This window comes from Halichoerus grypus, chromosome 15 (genome assembly GCF_964656455.1).
Source record: "Halichoerus grypus chromosome 15, mHalGry1.hap1.1, whole genome shotgun sequence".
Classification (NCBI taxonomy): domain Eukaryota; kingdom Metazoa; phylum Chordata; class Mammalia; order Carnivora; family Phocidae; genus Halichoerus; species Halichoerus grypus.
The window spans coordinates 39,798,244-39,816,088 of NC_135726.1; the positions used below are offsets into that span (position 1 = coordinate 39,798,244).

Sequence of the window (17,845 nt, forward strand, 5' to 3'; positions counted from 1 at the left end):
GAAGCAGACTGCCCGCTGAGCGCAGAGCCACATGTGGAGCTTGATCCCAGGACCCTGGGATCATGACCTGAGCTGAAGGCAGACACTTACCTGACTGAGCCACCCAGGTGCCCTCCCTCTAGTGTATTTTTCATTTCAGTTATTGTATTCTTCAATTCTGATTTTATTTTATATTGTCTATCTCTTTGTTGAAGTCCTCACTGAGTTCATCCACTCTTCTCTCAAGTCCGGTGAACATCGTTGTGACCATTACTTTGAACTCTGTATCAGGTAGATTGCTTATCTCTGTATCATTTAGTTCTTTTCCTGAAGTTTTATCTTATTCTTTCATTTGGAGCATAGTCCTCTGTCCCCACATTTTGTTTGACTGTGTTTGTTTCTGTGAATTAAGCAGAATAGCTTTCTCTACCATTTTGAAGGAGTAGCCTTGTGTAGGAATGTCCCCTGTGTAAATTGCATGCACCTGGCAACACTGGCTGGCTGCTTGGCTGGAGATGGAACAGGAGGAGGTTGGAGGTCTCAGGGCACTTTGTCCAGGGTCACCCTGGTGAGATGGCTGGAGCTGAGGTAGGCATGAGCCAAAAAGTTCCAGGGGCTCTATAGCAGAGCCACCCAGGCAGGAGAGCTGGAGACGGGAGTGAGCATAGGCCAGGTACTCCTGTGACGCTCCATGGGGCCATGCTGGCAGAACATCTGGAGCTAGTGTGTGGGCTGCTAGGAGTTCCGAGGTACTCCATACTGGAGCCACCTTGTGAAACAGCTGAACCTGAGCAAGCTTGGCCCAGGTGGTCCTGGGATGCTCCAGGGTGGTGACACCCTGGCAGTATGGCTAGAGCTGAGGTGGTCACAGGCTGGGACCCTCCACGCAGCGGGTGCTCTAATGGGACCACTGCAGCTGAAGTGGGACGGGCCAGTGGGCCTCGGGGTGCTCCATGCCCCAGCCACTCTGGTGGGATGGCTGGAGCTGGGGAGAACATGGGCAGGCAGGCCTCTTAGGGGGAATGGCTAGAGCCAGTGGGCTAGGGGCCTAGGTTCACTGAGGTGGTGGACCAGCCAGAATGCCTGGGCCCTGCTCCTATCTGTGCTACCAAGACAGAGAGGAAACATAAACAGTGGTGCCTGCCAGTGCCTCCGAAGCCAGACAGAGTTCCAGGAGCTGCTTCCCGCCATTGGTGGACCCTCTGTTAGTAAATGGGTTTCTTTACTTATAGTCTAGTTGCCCTTTAAATCACCACTTTTTGTTTTGTTTTGTTTTCCTTTGCTGCAGATCAAGCAAATCTGCACGTGGGTCCCTCAGTGCTGTCTCTCCCTATCATAGTTCATAACATTACTGTGTCTCCATTTCTCCTGCCATTTTCTATGTGGTCCCTGTATCCTTCATTGTGCAGCAGCTCTTCCATCCTCAGTTGCTTCTTCAGGAAGAATTTTTCTACAGTGTAGGTATAGATTCAGTGTGTCCATGGGCAAAGGTGAGTTCAGGATCGTCCTATGCTGCCACCTAGGACTCCTCCTCCTGTAATAGCATTGTAAAGATTTTAAAGTATTATAAAAGTATTTTAAAGTATTGTCTTCCAATTTAAACATCTGGGTCATCCATGGTTCTGTTCTGTGATATTTCTTTTTTATTTTTCTTAGAAAAGTGGGATTTATTTTTTTTATTATGTTTTATTATGTTATGTTAGTCACAGTACAGCATTAGTTTTTGATGTAGTATTCCATGATTCATTGTATATAACACCCAGTGCTCCATGCAATATGTGCCCTCCTTAATACCCATCACCTCTTGATTATGGGTGACAGTTCCTGCTTCTTTGCATGTCAGATATACTGCTTTTCAAATTTTAAGCTGTATGTTGAGTATTAAAGAACAGAGGAGACTGAAGGAAACTAAGAGGTAGACCCATCTCTCAGCAAGGTCACACCTTTTCCTGTCAGGCAGCTATGCTGCGGGCCTGACCTCTTTACTAAGAATTTTAAACAGTTTCAGGTCCCCTTCTGGCTTCAAATATCTTGAAAGGGAAGTCTGTCCCCTACCTCCTGCAGGACTTTGGGACTCAAATAGCACAAAACCCAGGTCTTTCTGACCTTGCCCCAATTCCAGTTTGGTGTGATTTTATATCAGTTCCTTTCTCCCACCCACTTTCTCACATTTTGGCCCACAACGGACTCATACATATGTAATAAACACATAGCTCGTAGGCCTGGAGTCAATGGCTGCTTCCTCAACATTGAGTACAGGTCAGAACAGGGGAGGGGAAGTGTGAGCTGCATGCACACATTCTCCATGAAGCCTGCAGTGATTTCCCTGCAAATCCTTCAAATGACTCAGCAATTACCCCTTAAATCCAGTGAAGGAGATCTCTTAGGACCCCAAAGAGCCTCCTCTTCATTCAGACATTCCATCATGAAAAACAAAACTGAGCTTTCCTCAGTGGGTTCAGCTGCAAAGGAAACTTCTTCAGGGAACTGGAAGAATCTATAATGTTGTATTTTAGACATCTGGGATCAAGGTAGCCTTGAAGAGTGACTTTTGGATTTTGAAAGACTGAAAGACCTGGATTTCAAAGACTGATATTTGGCCACACATGCTAAGTGTTGTAGTCCCTGCTGCTTGGAATTCTAAATGATTGGCCTTAAATTGACTTAGAGCACAGCGCTGTCTCTTGACCAGAGGACCTGGTATGTCATCCTATGAGCATCAGCTCTTTGATTCTTGTACCCAGAGCACCCAATCGCCTAGCTGGAAAGGGCTTCTCCAGCAGGAATGTCCAGTGTTAGGACTGGAACCTTTCTGCCTACTCTCCTCACTCTCTGTCATACGGGGAGTCCCCTATAGCACTATTAGGCCTGAGGAATGATTGCTGGTGCCACTGTGTTCAGGTCCCCCACCACCAACACTCCCAGCTCCCCTTGTCAATCAATATGCCATGTTTAGACCAGGATACAGATCAAGGGGTGAGAGACGTTCTTAATCTTGAGCTTCAGGGACTGTGCCAGTTTTGTTTATTTTTTTTAAGATTTTATTTATTTATTTGACAGAGAGAGACACAGCGAGAGAGGGAACACAAGCAGGGGTAATGGGAGAGGGAGAAGCAGGCTTCCCGGGGAGCAGGGAGCCCGATGTGGGGCTCGATCCCAGGATCCCAGGATCATGACCTGAGCCGAAGGCAGACGCTTAATGACTGAGCCACCCAGGCGCCCCAGGGACTGTGCCAGTTGTATGAAACTGCAGATAATGATGGCTGTCCTGTCCAACTGTGTCGTCTGTGCCAGGCTCTGCTTTAACATAGGCATCATCTCACTCTATGCCATATTTGTGTATTTATATATAAGGCAGGTCCTAACTTTCATAGATATGCACTTATTTAATAGTAGTTGAAGTTTAATCTTTTGAGCTTAAATATGAAACTTTTGAGTACTCAACCTAGCAGTCTGAATGTCTTAAAGCATCGATCTAAAGAAACCTGTCCAAAGAGAGCAAAATATGAACTGTAGAACTTAAAAGCATATGGGTGTTCACTGTAGAATTCTTTCCATTTTTCTGCACATTTGAAGTCTTTCACAAGTTGTTCAGGGGGAGGGGGATGATCATTTGCAATGATGCTCTCAAACTTGGACTTCCTATGGAACTTTCACAAAGCCACTACTGGGAAAACACATGTGTAGCCATGTTTGAAAGTTTATCACTTATAGGTGTAAAAAGAAAAACATTAAGAAAGTCTTATTTTCTCTGAATAAAATTTAGAAAATAGACAAAAAGAAAAAAATAATCTCTCATAAGCTCACTTATACAGCCATTAAAAACTTCCTATATAAGAGCTACCATACGATCCAGCAATTGCACTACTGGGTATTTACCCCAAAGATAGAAATGTAGGGATCCGAAGGGGTACGTGCACCCCGATGTTTATAGCAGCAATGTCCACAATAGCCAAACTGTGGAAAGAGCCAAGATGTCCATCGACAGATGAATGGATAAAGAAGAGGTGGTATATATATACAATGGAATATTATGCAGCCATCAAAAGGAATGAGATCTTGCCATTTGCAACGACGTGGATGGAACTGGAGGGTATTATGCTGAGCGAAATAAGTCAAACAGAGAAAGACATGTATCATGTGACCTCACTGATATGAGGAATTCTTAATCTCAGGAAACAAACTGAGGGTTGCTAGAGTGGGGGGTGGGGTGGGAGGGATGGGGTGGCTGGGTGATAGACACTGGGGAGGGTATGTGCTGTGGTGAACGCTGTGAATTGTGCAAGACTGTTGAATCACAGATCTGTACTTCTGAAACAAATAATGCATTATATAATTAAAAAAAGAAGAAGAAGAATATAGCAGGAGGGGAAGAATGAAGGGGGGGAAATCGGAGGGGGAGATGAACCATGAGAGACTATGGACTCTGAAAAACAAACTGAGGGTTCTAGAGGGGAGGGGGTTGGGAGGATGGGTTAGCCTGGTGATGGGTATTGAGGAGGGCACATTCTGCATGGAGCACTGGGTGTTATGCACAATGAATCATGGAACACTACATCAAAAACTAATGATGTAATGTATGGTGATTAACATAACAATAAAAAATTTTTAAAAAATTCCTATATAGTAATATGTCTTTCCAATCCTTTTTCTGTATACATTTAGTTTGGTGTTAATATTTTGTAACCTTTTAAAAAATTGTAATTTGTTTAATGGCTGTGTGATGTTCTATCATATTAAGTTTTATAAATGTACAATACTATAGTTCCCAAACCTAATTACTCACAAAATCACCTGGGAACATTTTTTTTTTTTTAATACAGATTCTTAGGATTCACATACTAAATAAGAATCTCCAGGGATGATGAGGAATCTGAATTTTTGAAGCTCACCCTCTGATTGCAATGCATTTAATTAACCTACTAATTAATTAGCACATACTTCATTTATTTAATCCACTATTGTTGAATATCAAGTGGTTTCCAAGTTTTTACTATTGTAAACAACAATCACAATAATACCGGTATCTGTAAGGACAGGTGCCACTCTGCATACACAGACATTTACTTCCTGAAGAAATAAAGTGCTTTGTTTGGTTTTTTTAAAAAACGATTTGGTGATCGGGAATTACAAAGTAACTGCAGTTCTCAGTGCTCACCCCACCACAAGCAGGGAACTCCGAGGAAGACTGGCAGTCCTCCAAGCTGACTTGGAGGACGACTTCAGAAGGGGTCAATTGGGAGATAAAGAGTCCTAACAACCCTAAGAAAGAAGCTCTCAAAGACCGAAGTCTGCCTTCTCCCTTGTCACCATAATCACAAAGGTCCTGCTCAAAAGGGCCCCCTTGAGACTATAGCACTGAAATTGGCTCTTACTATCTTCTGCTGTCTCATGCTGCTATTTTAAAATTCACATTTGGTAGTTCACATGGTATGAATCCCCAAGAGCAGTTTCTCAAGCTTACTCTCATAGACTCCTAACTATTCTCAGGCATCTTGAAGCGCAATACATTTAAATGTTGTAATTCCACTTTGATGGTAATATACATACAAGGTTCACGTTCAGCAGGACAAGCCACATTACAGCCACTGAAGTTCAGGCCTGCAGTCCTATGTTTAAGATCAAAATGGCACAAGGACACCACCCAAAAACAATTAAAACAGTATTTCCCAAACTGGGATCTGTGTACATAAAACCTCAGGGTTCCTAGAGAATTTTTGTTCCCTTAAAGGGGCTTTATACCTTACTGGAAGTTGAGACCCACTGACCTGAAGTGGAGGGGCTAAACTGCTCTCCTGAACCGCACTCCGCAGAAATGAAGGCTGTGCAGTGCTGCACACCGGGTCACTTGTGAGAGGTCTGCACCAGGCCTTCCAGCCACAATTCTTGGACCCTCCCCCAGAACGATGAGCATCACTTCCTTGCCTTTTAACTTCCGGACAGAAACTAACATTCTGGGTCTCAAGAAAACGTTCAGACTATCAGGCCCAACCCACTCACAGCTGATGGGAAAAGGGAGGTCCGGTGATGGGAAGTGCCTTAAGCGAGGTCACACAGCTAGTTTAGCAGCAGGGCAAAACTGGAGCGTAAGCCGTCTATCCCAACTTCAGTGCCTCGGCTAATCCGTAGAGAAGGCCGATGAGAGACCCCACGTACCTCATTCCCACCATCCGCGACCCCTTTCTGTCCTCCCCTGATACCCTAGGTCCCCGTGGTCCTCTTCAGGTCGGCTCGCCCCGCTCTACTCCAGCTCTTCACAAGCAGTCCACACGCCCTAACCGCAACCCCACGGCTTCTGGCCTTCCCCCCCACCTACAGTACACGCGAGCTGAGAGAGCCCCACGAAGCAGAGACAACCTCAGGTCTAGCAGGGCCTCTGGGCGCAGCGGAGCAGCCCTCAAGGCGCATGCGCTACCGTAAGTCGGCGCCCGTCATTGACGTCACAGGTGACGTCATTCGCGAGCCCGCGCGCTTGCGACCCCGGCTGAGAGTTGGAGCATCTCGGTCTGGCGACTTGGCGTGGAGCGCGAGCTCGGGCACAAGAAGTCGCTCCAGCCCAAACTTTGACAAGAGGAGTTCTGATGGCTGAGGGCTGCTGAAGACAGTGAAGACAGGGACGCCCGCAGAAAACGTCACCAGAGCGCACCGGAAGCGGCCGAGGATGAAGAGTAAGCGAGGTTGAAGGCCTCTAAGCTGGGGAGGGGTGGGATGTAAAGGGTCGGGAACTTGGTGCTGGTAGGTGAACGGGTTCGCAGCGGAGACCGAATGAAACTGCTAGGGGAATGTCCCGCCTTACATAAGTGAAACCGAGGCCCAGAGTCCCGGTTGGCCTGGCTCAGTCTCTGAGCTAGAGGTGGATGTCAGAGCTGGCGACAGGTCCCCAAGGGGCCTGCTTAGTGTGCTAAAGGAGGGCCCAAGGCCTGGGGCCGACTTGGCCGCTACCTGCCACCTGGTGACAGTGGTTAAGGCCCCGATCCTCTCCACGACCTGGTTTACCCTTCTGTGAGGTACTCATAGTGGTTCTTGCCCAGCCTGCTCTTCCGGGAAGGACCCTTGTCTGGTGGAAAGCGCTGGGAGCGTGCTGAGGAATGGTATCGTAACCCAGGACTTTGGGAGTTGAGCGGGGAATAGCTGTGCCAAGGAGGGGAGCAAGCACCCAGGGCAGTTATAAGCAGGGGAGTGTAGACGCAGTAAAAGTGGTCTTTGGACCAGTATGTTCATTTCCACCTCTGCCACTCCCTATTTCTGGGATCAAGTTATGTGTCTCAGTATATCTGAGCTTCAGTTTTCTCATGTGCATTATAGGATAATACCTACTTTAAAGGATTGTTCAGAAAAATAATGAGATAAAATGTGTAGCTTTTAGCCAGGTGCATGGCAAGTAATGAGTGCTCAATAACTGTTAGATGGGTATTGTTCCAGAAAAGACTTTCAAGTCTAATCGAAGCACCTGTGACAGTTGAAGCAAAGTCATTCCTGGGTTTGCTCTTTAGAAACAGGTTTTAGTGCCATTCTTGCATTTGAAGGAGAATCAGACTCTGTATATAATATAATATACTGTGTGTATTGTATAATACAAACACTTTGGTTTACTTGTTCAAATGTACTCAAGGAAGCACAAGGGAGCTGGGGTGGGATTTACAGAGTGTCCTGTAAACCAGATTTTCGAGTCTTTTGACACTTAAACCAGGCCTTTGTCTTATACTTATTCCATTGATACCCATACTCTGTCCCCAGAACCATGTTTTTCTTTTTCACACAAATGAAGTAAGAAACAGGAGCGTGGAGTTTTTAGAGGTTGAAACCACATTGATCAATATATATTTTGAGCTTGAAGAAAGACCTACTGTGTTTTATCAGTGTAGAACACCATCTATTGTATGATACACCTCAATTTCATAGACATTAAAATGTGAAAAATCTTTTTTTTTTTTTAAACATCTTACAGTCAACAAAATGTGGTATCTCCAACCATCTGCATCTTGGGAAGCTCTATCATATAACTTTTAAATGAGTTACTTAATTAGACTTACAGAGCAACTATTCAAGCTCCTAACCTGTGGTATATTAAACCAGTCAACTCCTAGTACGGTCTACTGAACTGCAGTAGTATCTGAAACTTGTTAGAAATACAGGATCCGGGGGTGCCTGGGTAGCTCATTGAGTTAAGCATCTGCCTTCGGCTTAGGTCATGGTCCCAGGTTCCTGGGATGGAGCCCCACATCAGACGCCCTGCTCAGTGGGGAGTCTGCTTCTCCTTCTCTGTCTCTCTGACCACCCCCCCCCACTTCTATATGCTTTCTCTTCTCTCTCTCTCTCTCTCAAATGAATAAATTAAAGAAAAAAAAAAAAGAGATGCCGGATCTGGGAGTGGGGCCCAAGTATCTACATTTTAATAAGAACCTAGAGATTCCTACATGAATTAATATTTGAGAAGCATTGTTTTATTTTTATTTCTTTTTAAAGATTTATTTAATTGAGAGAGAGAGAGAGAGAGCCCTCGGAGGGGAGGGGCAGAGGGAGAGAGAGATTCTCAAGCAGACTCCCCTAGAGCTCAGAGCCAGATACAGGACTCAATCCCAGGACCCCGAGATCATGACCTGAGCCGAAATCAACAGTTGGACATTCAACTGACTGAGCCACCCAGGCACCCCAAGAAGCACTGTTTGAAAGCACACTCTTGGAACTGCTAAGACGGGCGGCCAGAGGCTATAATAAGAGGCATCCAAGAAGGCTGAGCTCTTTGTAGCACCCCCATCTTCTCCTATATCTAAATAAGCATAGTTAGTTTCATAGTTAGAAAAGTCGGGGGTCTTATAGCCATACCCAAACTGAGTTGATCTTTTCTTGTTGTTTGTTTGAATCCCCTAGGTGTGGTCTACCATGCCTTTTCTCAGGAAGAGGCCAAAGAGTTCGACGTTCAGGTACAATGCATGGCAGGAAGTCTGGGAGCAGCAGAGGTGATGACAAAGATGGCTTGATACCCTAGTACTGCTTTAGATGTCCTTCCCACATCTTACTCCTCATCTTTCCAGTAGACGAGTTAGGCTCAGTCAAGATCTGTTGTTCTGATGGCCCATTTCCATATGCTGGCCTCTTTTTCCCTTGTTCAGTTAACTGGGACCTCTTGCTCCTGTGTCATCTCCCACTGTGTAGGGGACCCTGGGCTGTGCCCAGCTGAAACCTGTCCTGGTGAGCACTGTCATTTATCCTTGTCACTGTGCTCCCTTTACTCTTGAAGAGGGCAGGCAGATCAATTTCCTCAGTGGAATTTATGGATTATATCTGGATGCTGCAAACATGCTTTGTCAGTTTGGCAGAAACTCCACTGGGGACTCCTAATGAGGGAGTTAACATGAAAGCAAGATTTTAAAAGACTGATACACCTTTTTTTGGTTTCTTCATGAAGAAGAGCCACGTAGGTATTTAAAAGAAGCAAATAATTGTCCTGTCACAATAATAATAATGATGACAATGAATCTTTAGTTAGTATCTAAAGGTGCAAAGCGGAAGCTGACTGCCATCCTTACTGTGAGCTGTCTTGAAGATTGAGTGTCTCACATCATACCCTCGCCACCCTGCTTCTCCATAAGGGAGAACATGATTATTGACACATTAGCTTCACGGGGTTGGCAGCCTGGTTAGCGCAACAGGGGTTCAGGAAATCCCCACCCAAGAGGCAGGACCTGGGCAGGCAGTGCCGCCTGGGCTGTGGCCGACCTAGGACATGGGCAGCTGAATGAGGAGTAGACGGTGGAAGTCCCAACGTGAGAGGCAGTGACGTTCGGAGTTCTCTCAAGAATTGCACTCAGGACAGTTCTTTTGCCCACATGTCCTAGGAGTCTGTGCTAGGTCACGGTCAAATGCTGTTCTGCTCTATGTGGGAGAGAGTGAGCGCAGGAGGCTGAGATGCACTGCTACTTCCTTTCTCCAAGTGCTGTGGGAGCAGACCTAGTGAGTAGCCATGACACGTCCATGGGGCCAAAGGCACGTAAAGAGGATTGCAGCGTGGGCACCATGTAAAATTCCTACCCCCCAAGGCGTGGCCCACCCTGGGGCACCAGGAGGTACCGTTTTCCCAAGTGTTAGGATCATTTCCTTCGAGGCCATAGCTTGGTTCTATTCTGAGCTTGCCCTCATCTGGTCACGACTGAATAAATATTGTTGTCATACATTTCTCAAGCTTTCCTCCCTGCCAAGGATCAGAGAAGTCTTTTCTTCCTAATGTAAAGGGTTGGGTTTTTTTTTTAAATCCTCGTCAAAATAACCTCAGAGAAGTGGAGTAGGAAGTTGACTTTGACGTGGCTGTTTTGTGCGGCAGTCACGAATTGGTATTTGAGTGTGACTTTCACATCTGGACAGCTGTGGGTGGCTCACATTCAGCAGATGAGAGGCTGTGTGAGGCTCAGTCGGGACACAGATGGGTCAGTGAAGGCATCCCATCTGCGGTGTGTCGGAGGGCCTGGGGTCGGGGGCTGCCCCCACCAGAACAGTGGGCACCATGCCGCCTTGTCCCCATGCAGCTTCTGGGAGCCCAGCAGGCCGAGGCCTTCGTGAGGGCCTTCCTGAAGCGCAGCACGCCCCACATGAGCCAGCAAGCCCGTGAGGACCAGCTGCAACGCAAGGCTGTGGTCCTGGAGTACTCCACTCGCCGGAAGCAAAAAGAGAAGAAAAAAAAATCCAAAGGCCTCTCCGCCAGGCAGAGGAGGGAGCTGCGCCTCTTTGACATTAAGCCAGAGCAACAGAGGTATGCCAAGCCCTTCCTGCCTTTCTACCTAAGGCAGCTGGATCTTCCTGGAGCGGGTGTGGATTTGGGAAGCCCAGTAGCAGGGCTGGCAGCCCCTTTTCCCCTGAAGCTAAGGGAGCCTCTCCCACTTCTGCCACAAGGGGGCAGCCTTCCTTTACCAATTCAGGCTAGGTTTGCACTTGGCTTTTGAAGCAAGGCACAGTGAGGCTTTTGCTGTTTTACTGTCTGGCTTCGGTCCTAGCCTTAACTAATGAGACCCATACCATAAGTGAGTCTGTTACCCATGGCAACAGGCTGTTTGTCTTTCAGTTTTCCTACAACAAGAGGAACCGATGTATCTTAATATATACTCTTTCTAGCTTTTAATAGCACTAGACAGAATCATCCACTGGGTTTTATTGCCAAAGAGCATGCTGCCCACGTGTTTCAGAAGTTTCTGAAAAGGAGGCATCACTCTGTGGGAGGACGTGAGCCTCCCTCCAGCTGACACTGCATCATCCCTCCTTGGCCATGCTCCTGCATATGCTCGTCTTCGGACTGTTTGTAGACCTTCGCTCCAAGATCTGTAGCCAAATAGCCTCCCACATCCCACAGGACAAAGTCAGTTGCTTTTTCTGTTACCTCGCTTGCACAAAGAGCTGGGCTTTGGGTGGAGGAAGGGGTGGCTGCCTGCCCAGGTTTCCTCTGGTGTCCTCTGGTGTCTGCACCAGTGGAGCCCACTTCGAGTTTGAGCCTGAGGTTCTCCTTGGTCTGACCAACAGTTCCCTGTAACAGCGTCCCCATGAGGCACGAGGACCAGTAATAATGACCCCAGAGGAAAGCCTTTGAGGTCCTCTCACCTGGCCCTCCCCTGTGTCCCACAACTTGCTCACTCACCTTCCAGACAGACCTATTCCCTTATGTGGGGACGTCCCTGGCAGCCAGCAACTCCTGTTTACTCCCCTCACCAGGTCAGCTCTTGTAGCAGAAGACCTCAAAGAGCAGTGGTTAAGCAAGACTGAAGTTTTATTTCATGAAAGCAGTCCAGATGAGCACTGCCCCCCCCCCCCCCCGCCCGGCCCCCGGGCTGGTGGCACAGACTCGGCAGTGCCGCCCTGGGAGCACCCTGCTTCTCCACCATCTGTGCATGGTGCCTCCTGGTCTGAGGGGTCTGCTGGAGCTCCAGCTGTCCAGGCTGCATCTTCCAGCAGGAAGGAGGGAGGGGCAAAGGAGGGCACCCCCTTCCTCCCCTCCTTAAGCCTCAAGAGGGTTCTAGCAGCAGAAACTGAGGTTCAGGAGGGGGAAGCACTTGATTGTAGCCAGTCGGGTTATCCAGTCTAGAACTAGCATCCACAGCCAGTCCCCAGTGACCCAGCTCGGGGTCCTTGGCATCAGGCCATGCTCTGTGCTCTTGTCCCAAGCTCATGTCGCCTAACTTTTTACTTCTAACTTTGCCACAGGTACAGTCTTTTTCTCCCTCTACATGAACTCTGGAAACAATACATCCGGGACCTGTGCGGTGGTCTCAAGCCAGACACGTGAGTTGCATGTCTCAACCCTTGCCCTCTGGGGCAGAACCCAAGGCTTACGATGACTGTAAACGCAGCCTTCCGAGCCAGCTGGCTGCAGAAGTATGTAGACCTTTGTGCGCCCTTAGAACTCTTGATCGTGCTCAACACTGAGGGCTTCTGTTTCCTTCCTAGGCAGCCACAGATGATTCAGGCCAAGCTGTTAAAGGCAGATCTTCACGGGGCTCTTGTTTCAGGTACCTTGCCTAAGAGCACATGGTCCCCCGCATGCCCACGCCGTCACTCGGTGGCAGCGTGGCCCTGTGCCACAGGGCTAGACACACTCCTTGTCACGTGGGTATTTCCAGGTCACCAGCATTGAGGGTGGGAGATGACTAGCTACCTGAGCCCGTTCTGGCCACTTTTTGAATACACTCTAAATGGTCTTCGTGTCCCTTTCCACACAGGGACCCCTAGTGCTCTCCCAGGGGGCACACAGCTGGTGGCACGTGCCCCCAGCCCTGAACAGAAAGTCCCTTTCATCCATCTCCCCGCAGTTGTCAGTCTCAGTACGGACTCTCAGCCCCCAGTGACGTCTCCAGGGCAGACCTTCCCATGAACATCTTCATTCATCCAACTGCCACTGCACACAGCCACCCACATGTCCAGGAGGCATCACAACTTTTCTATACGCACAACAACTCTGGCCTCCTCACCTCAGCCCCTGCCCCGGTGTTCCCCAGCTCCGGTCATGGTACCAGTGTTTACCCTGGTTGTTCAGGCCCAAAACCTGGGTGGGATCGTGTTTCTTCTTCCCTGATGCCTCAGCACCAATCCATCAGCATGTCCTAGCACCCGAATCCGAGCCACCACCGTCTCCCCTGGGTTCCTGTAGAAGCTGCCTAACCCTCTCCCTGCTGACACACTGCTCCTCCCCCAACCAGGCAGCCAGAGGGAAGGTTTTATACCAAAATTCAGGCCATGTTTGTCTTCTGCTTCCTTACTGTGGTCTAAAAGGCCTCTCTGACTTTATCGAGCACCAGGTCTAACCACATCGGCCTGCTTTCTGCTTCTCACACACCAGGCTTGGCCCCACCTCGGGGCTTTTGCATTTGTTCCTTCCCTCTGCCCAGAGTTCTGTGTGTTCACAGACTGACTGCTTCTCAGTATTCAGGTCCCTACTCAGATGTCACTCCCTCTGAGGGCCTACGGGTGACCCTCCTCCCCATTACCTTCTGTTTTTTCTTCATAACAGTTACCACTATCAGAAAATGCAGTTGTCTGACGTGGTACACATTTCCCTCCTACCGTTAGAGCATCAGCTCCTTGAGAGCAGAACCTAGAACGGTCCTGTTCCCTCCCGTGCCCGGCACCGACCCTGGACAGCGCCAGGCACGTAGAAGGTGCTCAGTGCGCGGCTGCAGGTTACGCTGGGACATGGGTCAGCAGAGCTGAGGGGCCAGCTGCCTGGGGTAGTGGGTCGCCTCACTCACCGCCCCACGGCCCGCAGCACGATTCCATGCTGGCCGGAGTTTGGGACGTCATGGGAAGGCCGTGACGGACAGGTGCTCCTTCAGATCCCATCAGTGACACCTGGCCCCATCCCAGCAAGCTGTGGCTCTTGGTGGTGCTGGACACACACGTGACCTCCCAAGACGCCCATGGCTGCAGGCCCTCCAAAGGACACCTTGTCGAAGCAGCCCAGAGACTGTAGAGCCATAGGCAGGGGATTGGGACCCGGGCTTCTCATCCAGCTTGGTCCCCGTCCGCCTGAGGAGCCCCCCACTCCCCACCGCCCCCACCTAGCTGCTTGTGGCTCCCCAGCACCACCGAGGCTGAGGCCTTGAATGCCCTTTTCCTTTGCAGTCACAAAGTCCAAATGCCCCTCCTATGTGGGTGTTACAGGAATCCTCCTACAGGAAACAAAGCACGTTTTCAAAATCCTCACCAAAGAAGACCGCCTGAAAGGTATGTAACTATCTCAGGGTGTTGTGGCCTGTGGCCCACCCGGCTTCGTCAGCCCTTTCCCCGTGGCTTCAGCGGGTCGGTTTGGCCTCGCACGTCAGCACAGATTGCAGATACCTGCTGACCGTGCATTGCACGCCTGGCGAGCGCACCCCCTGCCCTCATGGCTCTCCCCAGGGCATCTTGGAGCCCAGGCAGCAGCCGCAGCCAGATGCGCCGGGAGGAAGGGCTGCCTGGCTTGCTTCCAGATATGTGGGTCTGTTTCCATGCCTGAGACCCTCCCCTGCCCCAGAGCTGCCACCCGCCGGAGGAGCGGAGCTAAGCAGACCGTGAGGGGAGCTAGGGTAGTGCCCGTCCCTGGAGTTCCAGGATCTTGCCCTTTCTGGTGACCCTTTGGGTTCCGGGAAGGCAAGTGCAGGCTCACCCACCAGGTGTGCCAGAGCTCGTTGTTCTAGCAGAGACAAGCGTACACAGCCGGGCTGTTGAGATTTCCACACCCCTTGCCCACAAATCTGAGATTGTGAAACCAGTGGGAGGTTTTGGTTCCTTTAATTTTGGAGCTTGATTTTTCTCTTTGCTTCCTTCCGCTTCCCTGTTTATTCTTGTCTCATTTTAAACCTCAGAAAGTGGTGTCTATGTGTCGTCACTGAGCATAAAGCCATGAGTCCATCTGAAAATTATGTGGGAAGACCTGCTTCTAGCACTTTTTCTGGGAGTTTGGCTTAGAGCCTTTGACCCTGAAAATTAGGTGTTGAGTTATATTTAAAATCTGAATAAATCGGTCTTATGGCAAAATAGAGCCGTATAATCCTGGTGCTGCTAAGCTTTGTGGACTCTCCATTTCTTATTAGCTTACATTTTAATACAGACATTTTAGGAATAGTATTGTGCATCAACGTGAACTTAACTGTCAGGATTTTTTTTCCTTGTCCTTTTTCCTCCTGTTTGTTTGTTTGTTTGTTTTTCAGTTGTCCCCAAGCTAAACTGTGTGTTCACAGTGGAAATCGATGGCTTCATTTCCTACATTTATGGAAGCAAATTCCGGCTGCGGTCAAGTGAGCGATCTGCCAAGAAATTCAAAACAAAGGGGACAGTTGACCTGTGAGGTCTTTGCTGCGGAGACGATTGTGACCCCAAGGTCATTGAGAGAAAAGCCTGGCAGGATAAGCACAGGTTGACCTGACTGGTGGCATGATTAGGTTTTTATTTTTCATCCTTTTCTGTGTCTCCTGAGTGTTCTGTGATGAATCCGTTGTTTATGTAATCATAAAACATAAACAAATCCCTGAGCTTTTTCTTTTGCTCCAGGAGAAGCAGCGGTGCCGGTCACTTGGCTTTGTCCGTGTGACCCGCTGGGCCCCCGCACTGGAGGAGAAAGGCCCTGGGGAGGGAACGTGAACTCCGACTCTGACGGGAGAGCAGGAAGGCCTCACTCGGGGCCACTGCGCCTCCCCGAGGCTCGGGGTGCGCCCGTCCGTGTGGGGTCCGTGGCTTGTCAGGTCCAGGGTCGGCTCGGACGCGCTCCCGCTGCCGCCATCAGTCCCTGTGCTGCAGGTCGCAGGTCCCAGCACCACCCGGGACAGGGCAGCTGGCCCAGCTGCTGAGCCCTGTGCTCTGATGGCCTGGTTTTGCCAAAACGGACTCAGCCTCCGTGCTCGCTCGGCCAGGGCCTCGCCACCTGAGAGCATTGAGCTGCGATTTGACCCCCATGGTCTGGCTGCAGAGCCATGCTTTTGACCACAGGGATGAGAAGACCCTGCTCTACGTGTGTAACGTGGTCACCTGGGCTCCGCTGAGGAGGTCCCTGCCTTCCACGGAGCATCCGAATGTGCCACGCGGGTAACGGCCTGGGTGCTACGACTCCCTCAAGTACTCTGCTCATGCCCACTGCCCTGTAAGGGAAAAGGCGGCCAGCGTGTAAACATGCAGCTGCTTTCCGGAATTGTTGGTGCCACGTGGCTTGTGAAATCGGTGTTTCATGGCGCAGACTCCAGTTTCCGTGTGAATGGCTGTTGCCTTAGTAGCCTTCTCTCCCCCCTTCCCCATGGACACTTGACAAAGAACACTCACCACTGTCCTGCCTGTTTCCAGGATGCCCTGTTGTCCCCACAGCCCACCCGGGGGCCACCGGGTCCTGTGCCCTGAGGACCGTGCCGTCCCCCGAGGGCCCAGGCAAGGCGGGACACCGGCCCCCAGGGAGTGTCCCGATGAAGCTGCACTAGCTGCTCCCCAGAACCGGGCTGAGGCCCCAGCTGTGGCACAGGGCCGGTGGGTGGGGGGCGCTGTGGTAGCTTGCAGTCCAGTCTCCCACCTCCACTGCCCCGGGAGCAGGACCCCAGTACAGCTGTGGCCTTGGAGGTGTGGGCCTGTGGGAGACACAGCTACACCAGCCTCATGTGTCAGTCCACGCAGCGGAGAAACCAGAGAGGCCCGTGGAGCAGCAGAGTGGTGACCACCTCGGGACGAGACTCAGGAGCCCCAGGGCCAGGAGACAGCAGCCCAGGGACCCACTGTTCTCTAAGAAGTGAGTGGACCCGAGGGCCCTTTATATTCCCTAGAGCCGAGTCTGTGTGTGGAGGACCGGACCTTAGCGCAGGGCCCACAGAGGACAGGCCGGAGCCTCTCCAGGGGAAGAAAAGGATGAAGCACCTGGAGGGGAAGGTGAGGGATGGCACGGGTCATGGCCACTGTGTTAGCTTGGGCTGCCGTAACAAAACTCTGCAGATGGGCAGTGTAGACAACAGAACATTCTTCTGCACCGCTCCAGAGGCTGGAAGTCCAAGATTAAGGTGCCCTCAAGGTTGGGGTCTGGTGAGTGCTCTGTCCTTGGCCACCTTCTTGCTGTGTCCTCATGTGGCCTTCCTCGGTGCATACCTGCGGGGAGAGAGGGAGATCTGTTGTCTCTTCCTCTTCTTATTAGGACACCAGTCCCATGGGATACGGCTCCACCTTTATCACCTCATTTCACCTTTTTCTCTTTTTCTCAGTGCAGTCACGTTGGGAATGAGGACTTTGACAGGAATTTGTGGGGACGTAATTCAGTCCATGATAGCCGTGGAGCTGCCCCACCCAGAACAGGAGCCCCCTATTGGAGCCCCTCAGAAAGGCTGCAGTACCCACCCTGGCTCCCATCCTCAGACCCTGGCCTGGCCTGCCCGCACCCCTGCTCAGGGTGCTTGTGCCACTAGCCGGTTCAGCCAGCGCAGCTGCTGGACCCTGAACTCCCCTCACCCCTGGGTTCCAGGACTGGCTCAGACAGGAACTTAGGTCCAGCCGCCCCTCCATCGCCAGCTTCCCTTCCACTTCTGCAAACCACTGAGCTCCTCTCTCACCCTCCCAGTGGGGCCAGGCACAGTGGTGGGGGAAGAAACGCATGCACAGGTGGCAGGGCGGACAGGGAGGCTCCCTGGAGGAGGGGGCTCAATCCAGGCAGCTGTGGGATGTGAAGAGTGACACAGGCTCAGGACCAGGCCGGCAGGGCAGTCATGGAGGCCCCAGGACATCACCTGCCCATGAGACCCGGGGCCAGCAGGAAGGAAGGTGGGAAGGGGTGGGGGGGCTCTGGCCACCAGTCCCAAACCCATAGGAGGTGCGTCAGGTTCTGCCCGGTTCAGTGGGAGGAGAGAGGTGCTAGAGAAGTTGTAAGCCACGGGGCAAGGTGTGGAAT

General features: G+C 50.5%; 1 protein-coding gene across 5 annotated transcripts; it reads left to right on the top strand.

Moving 5' to 3' along the window:
- The first annotated feature begins 6,405 nt into the window (after positions 1-6,405).
- On the top strand, positions 6,406-15,461 carry POP4 (POP4 ribonuclease P/MRP subunit). Of its 5 annotated transcripts, XM_036113524.2 has the most exons (8): positions 6,408-6,647; positions 8,851-8,903; positions 9,819-9,933; positions 10,503-10,726; positions 12,166-12,243; positions 12,409-12,470; positions 14,080-14,181; positions 15,147-15,461. In XM_036113524.2, exons 3-8 carry the CDS (start codon positions 9,889-9,891, stop codon positions 15,281-15,283), a joined length of 648 nt encoding a protein of 215 aa, XP_035969417.1. In that variant the 5' UTR covers positions 6,408-6,647; positions 8,851-8,903; positions 9,819-9,888; the 3' UTR covers positions 15,284-15,461. The 5 variants fall into 5 exon arrangements, with proteins under 5 accessions (XP_077919145.1, XP_035969415.1, XP_035969417.1 ...); XM_078063019.1 differs by lacking the exon at positions 9,819-9,933 and having other exon boundaries at positions 6,406-6,647; positions 8,851-8,939; positions 14,119-14,181; XM_036113522.2 differs by lacking the exon at positions 9,819-9,933 and having other exon boundaries at positions 6,407-6,647; positions 8,851-8,939.
- Positions 15,462-17,845: the final 2,384 nt, after the last annotated feature.

What these genes read in the sequence shown, in the direction of transcription:
- POP4 (XM_036113522.2), top strand. An exon ending in GAAGTCTGGGAGCAGCAGAG is followed by an intron (nt 8,940 to 10,502) that starts GTGATGACAAAG and finishes GTCCCCATGCAG; the next exon opens with CTTCTGGGAGCCCAGCAGGC. An exon ending in CAAAGAAGACCGCCTGAAAG is followed by an intron (nt 14,182 to 15,146) that starts GTATGTAACTAT and finishes TTTGTTTTTCAG; the next exon opens with TTGTCCCCAAGCTAAACTGT.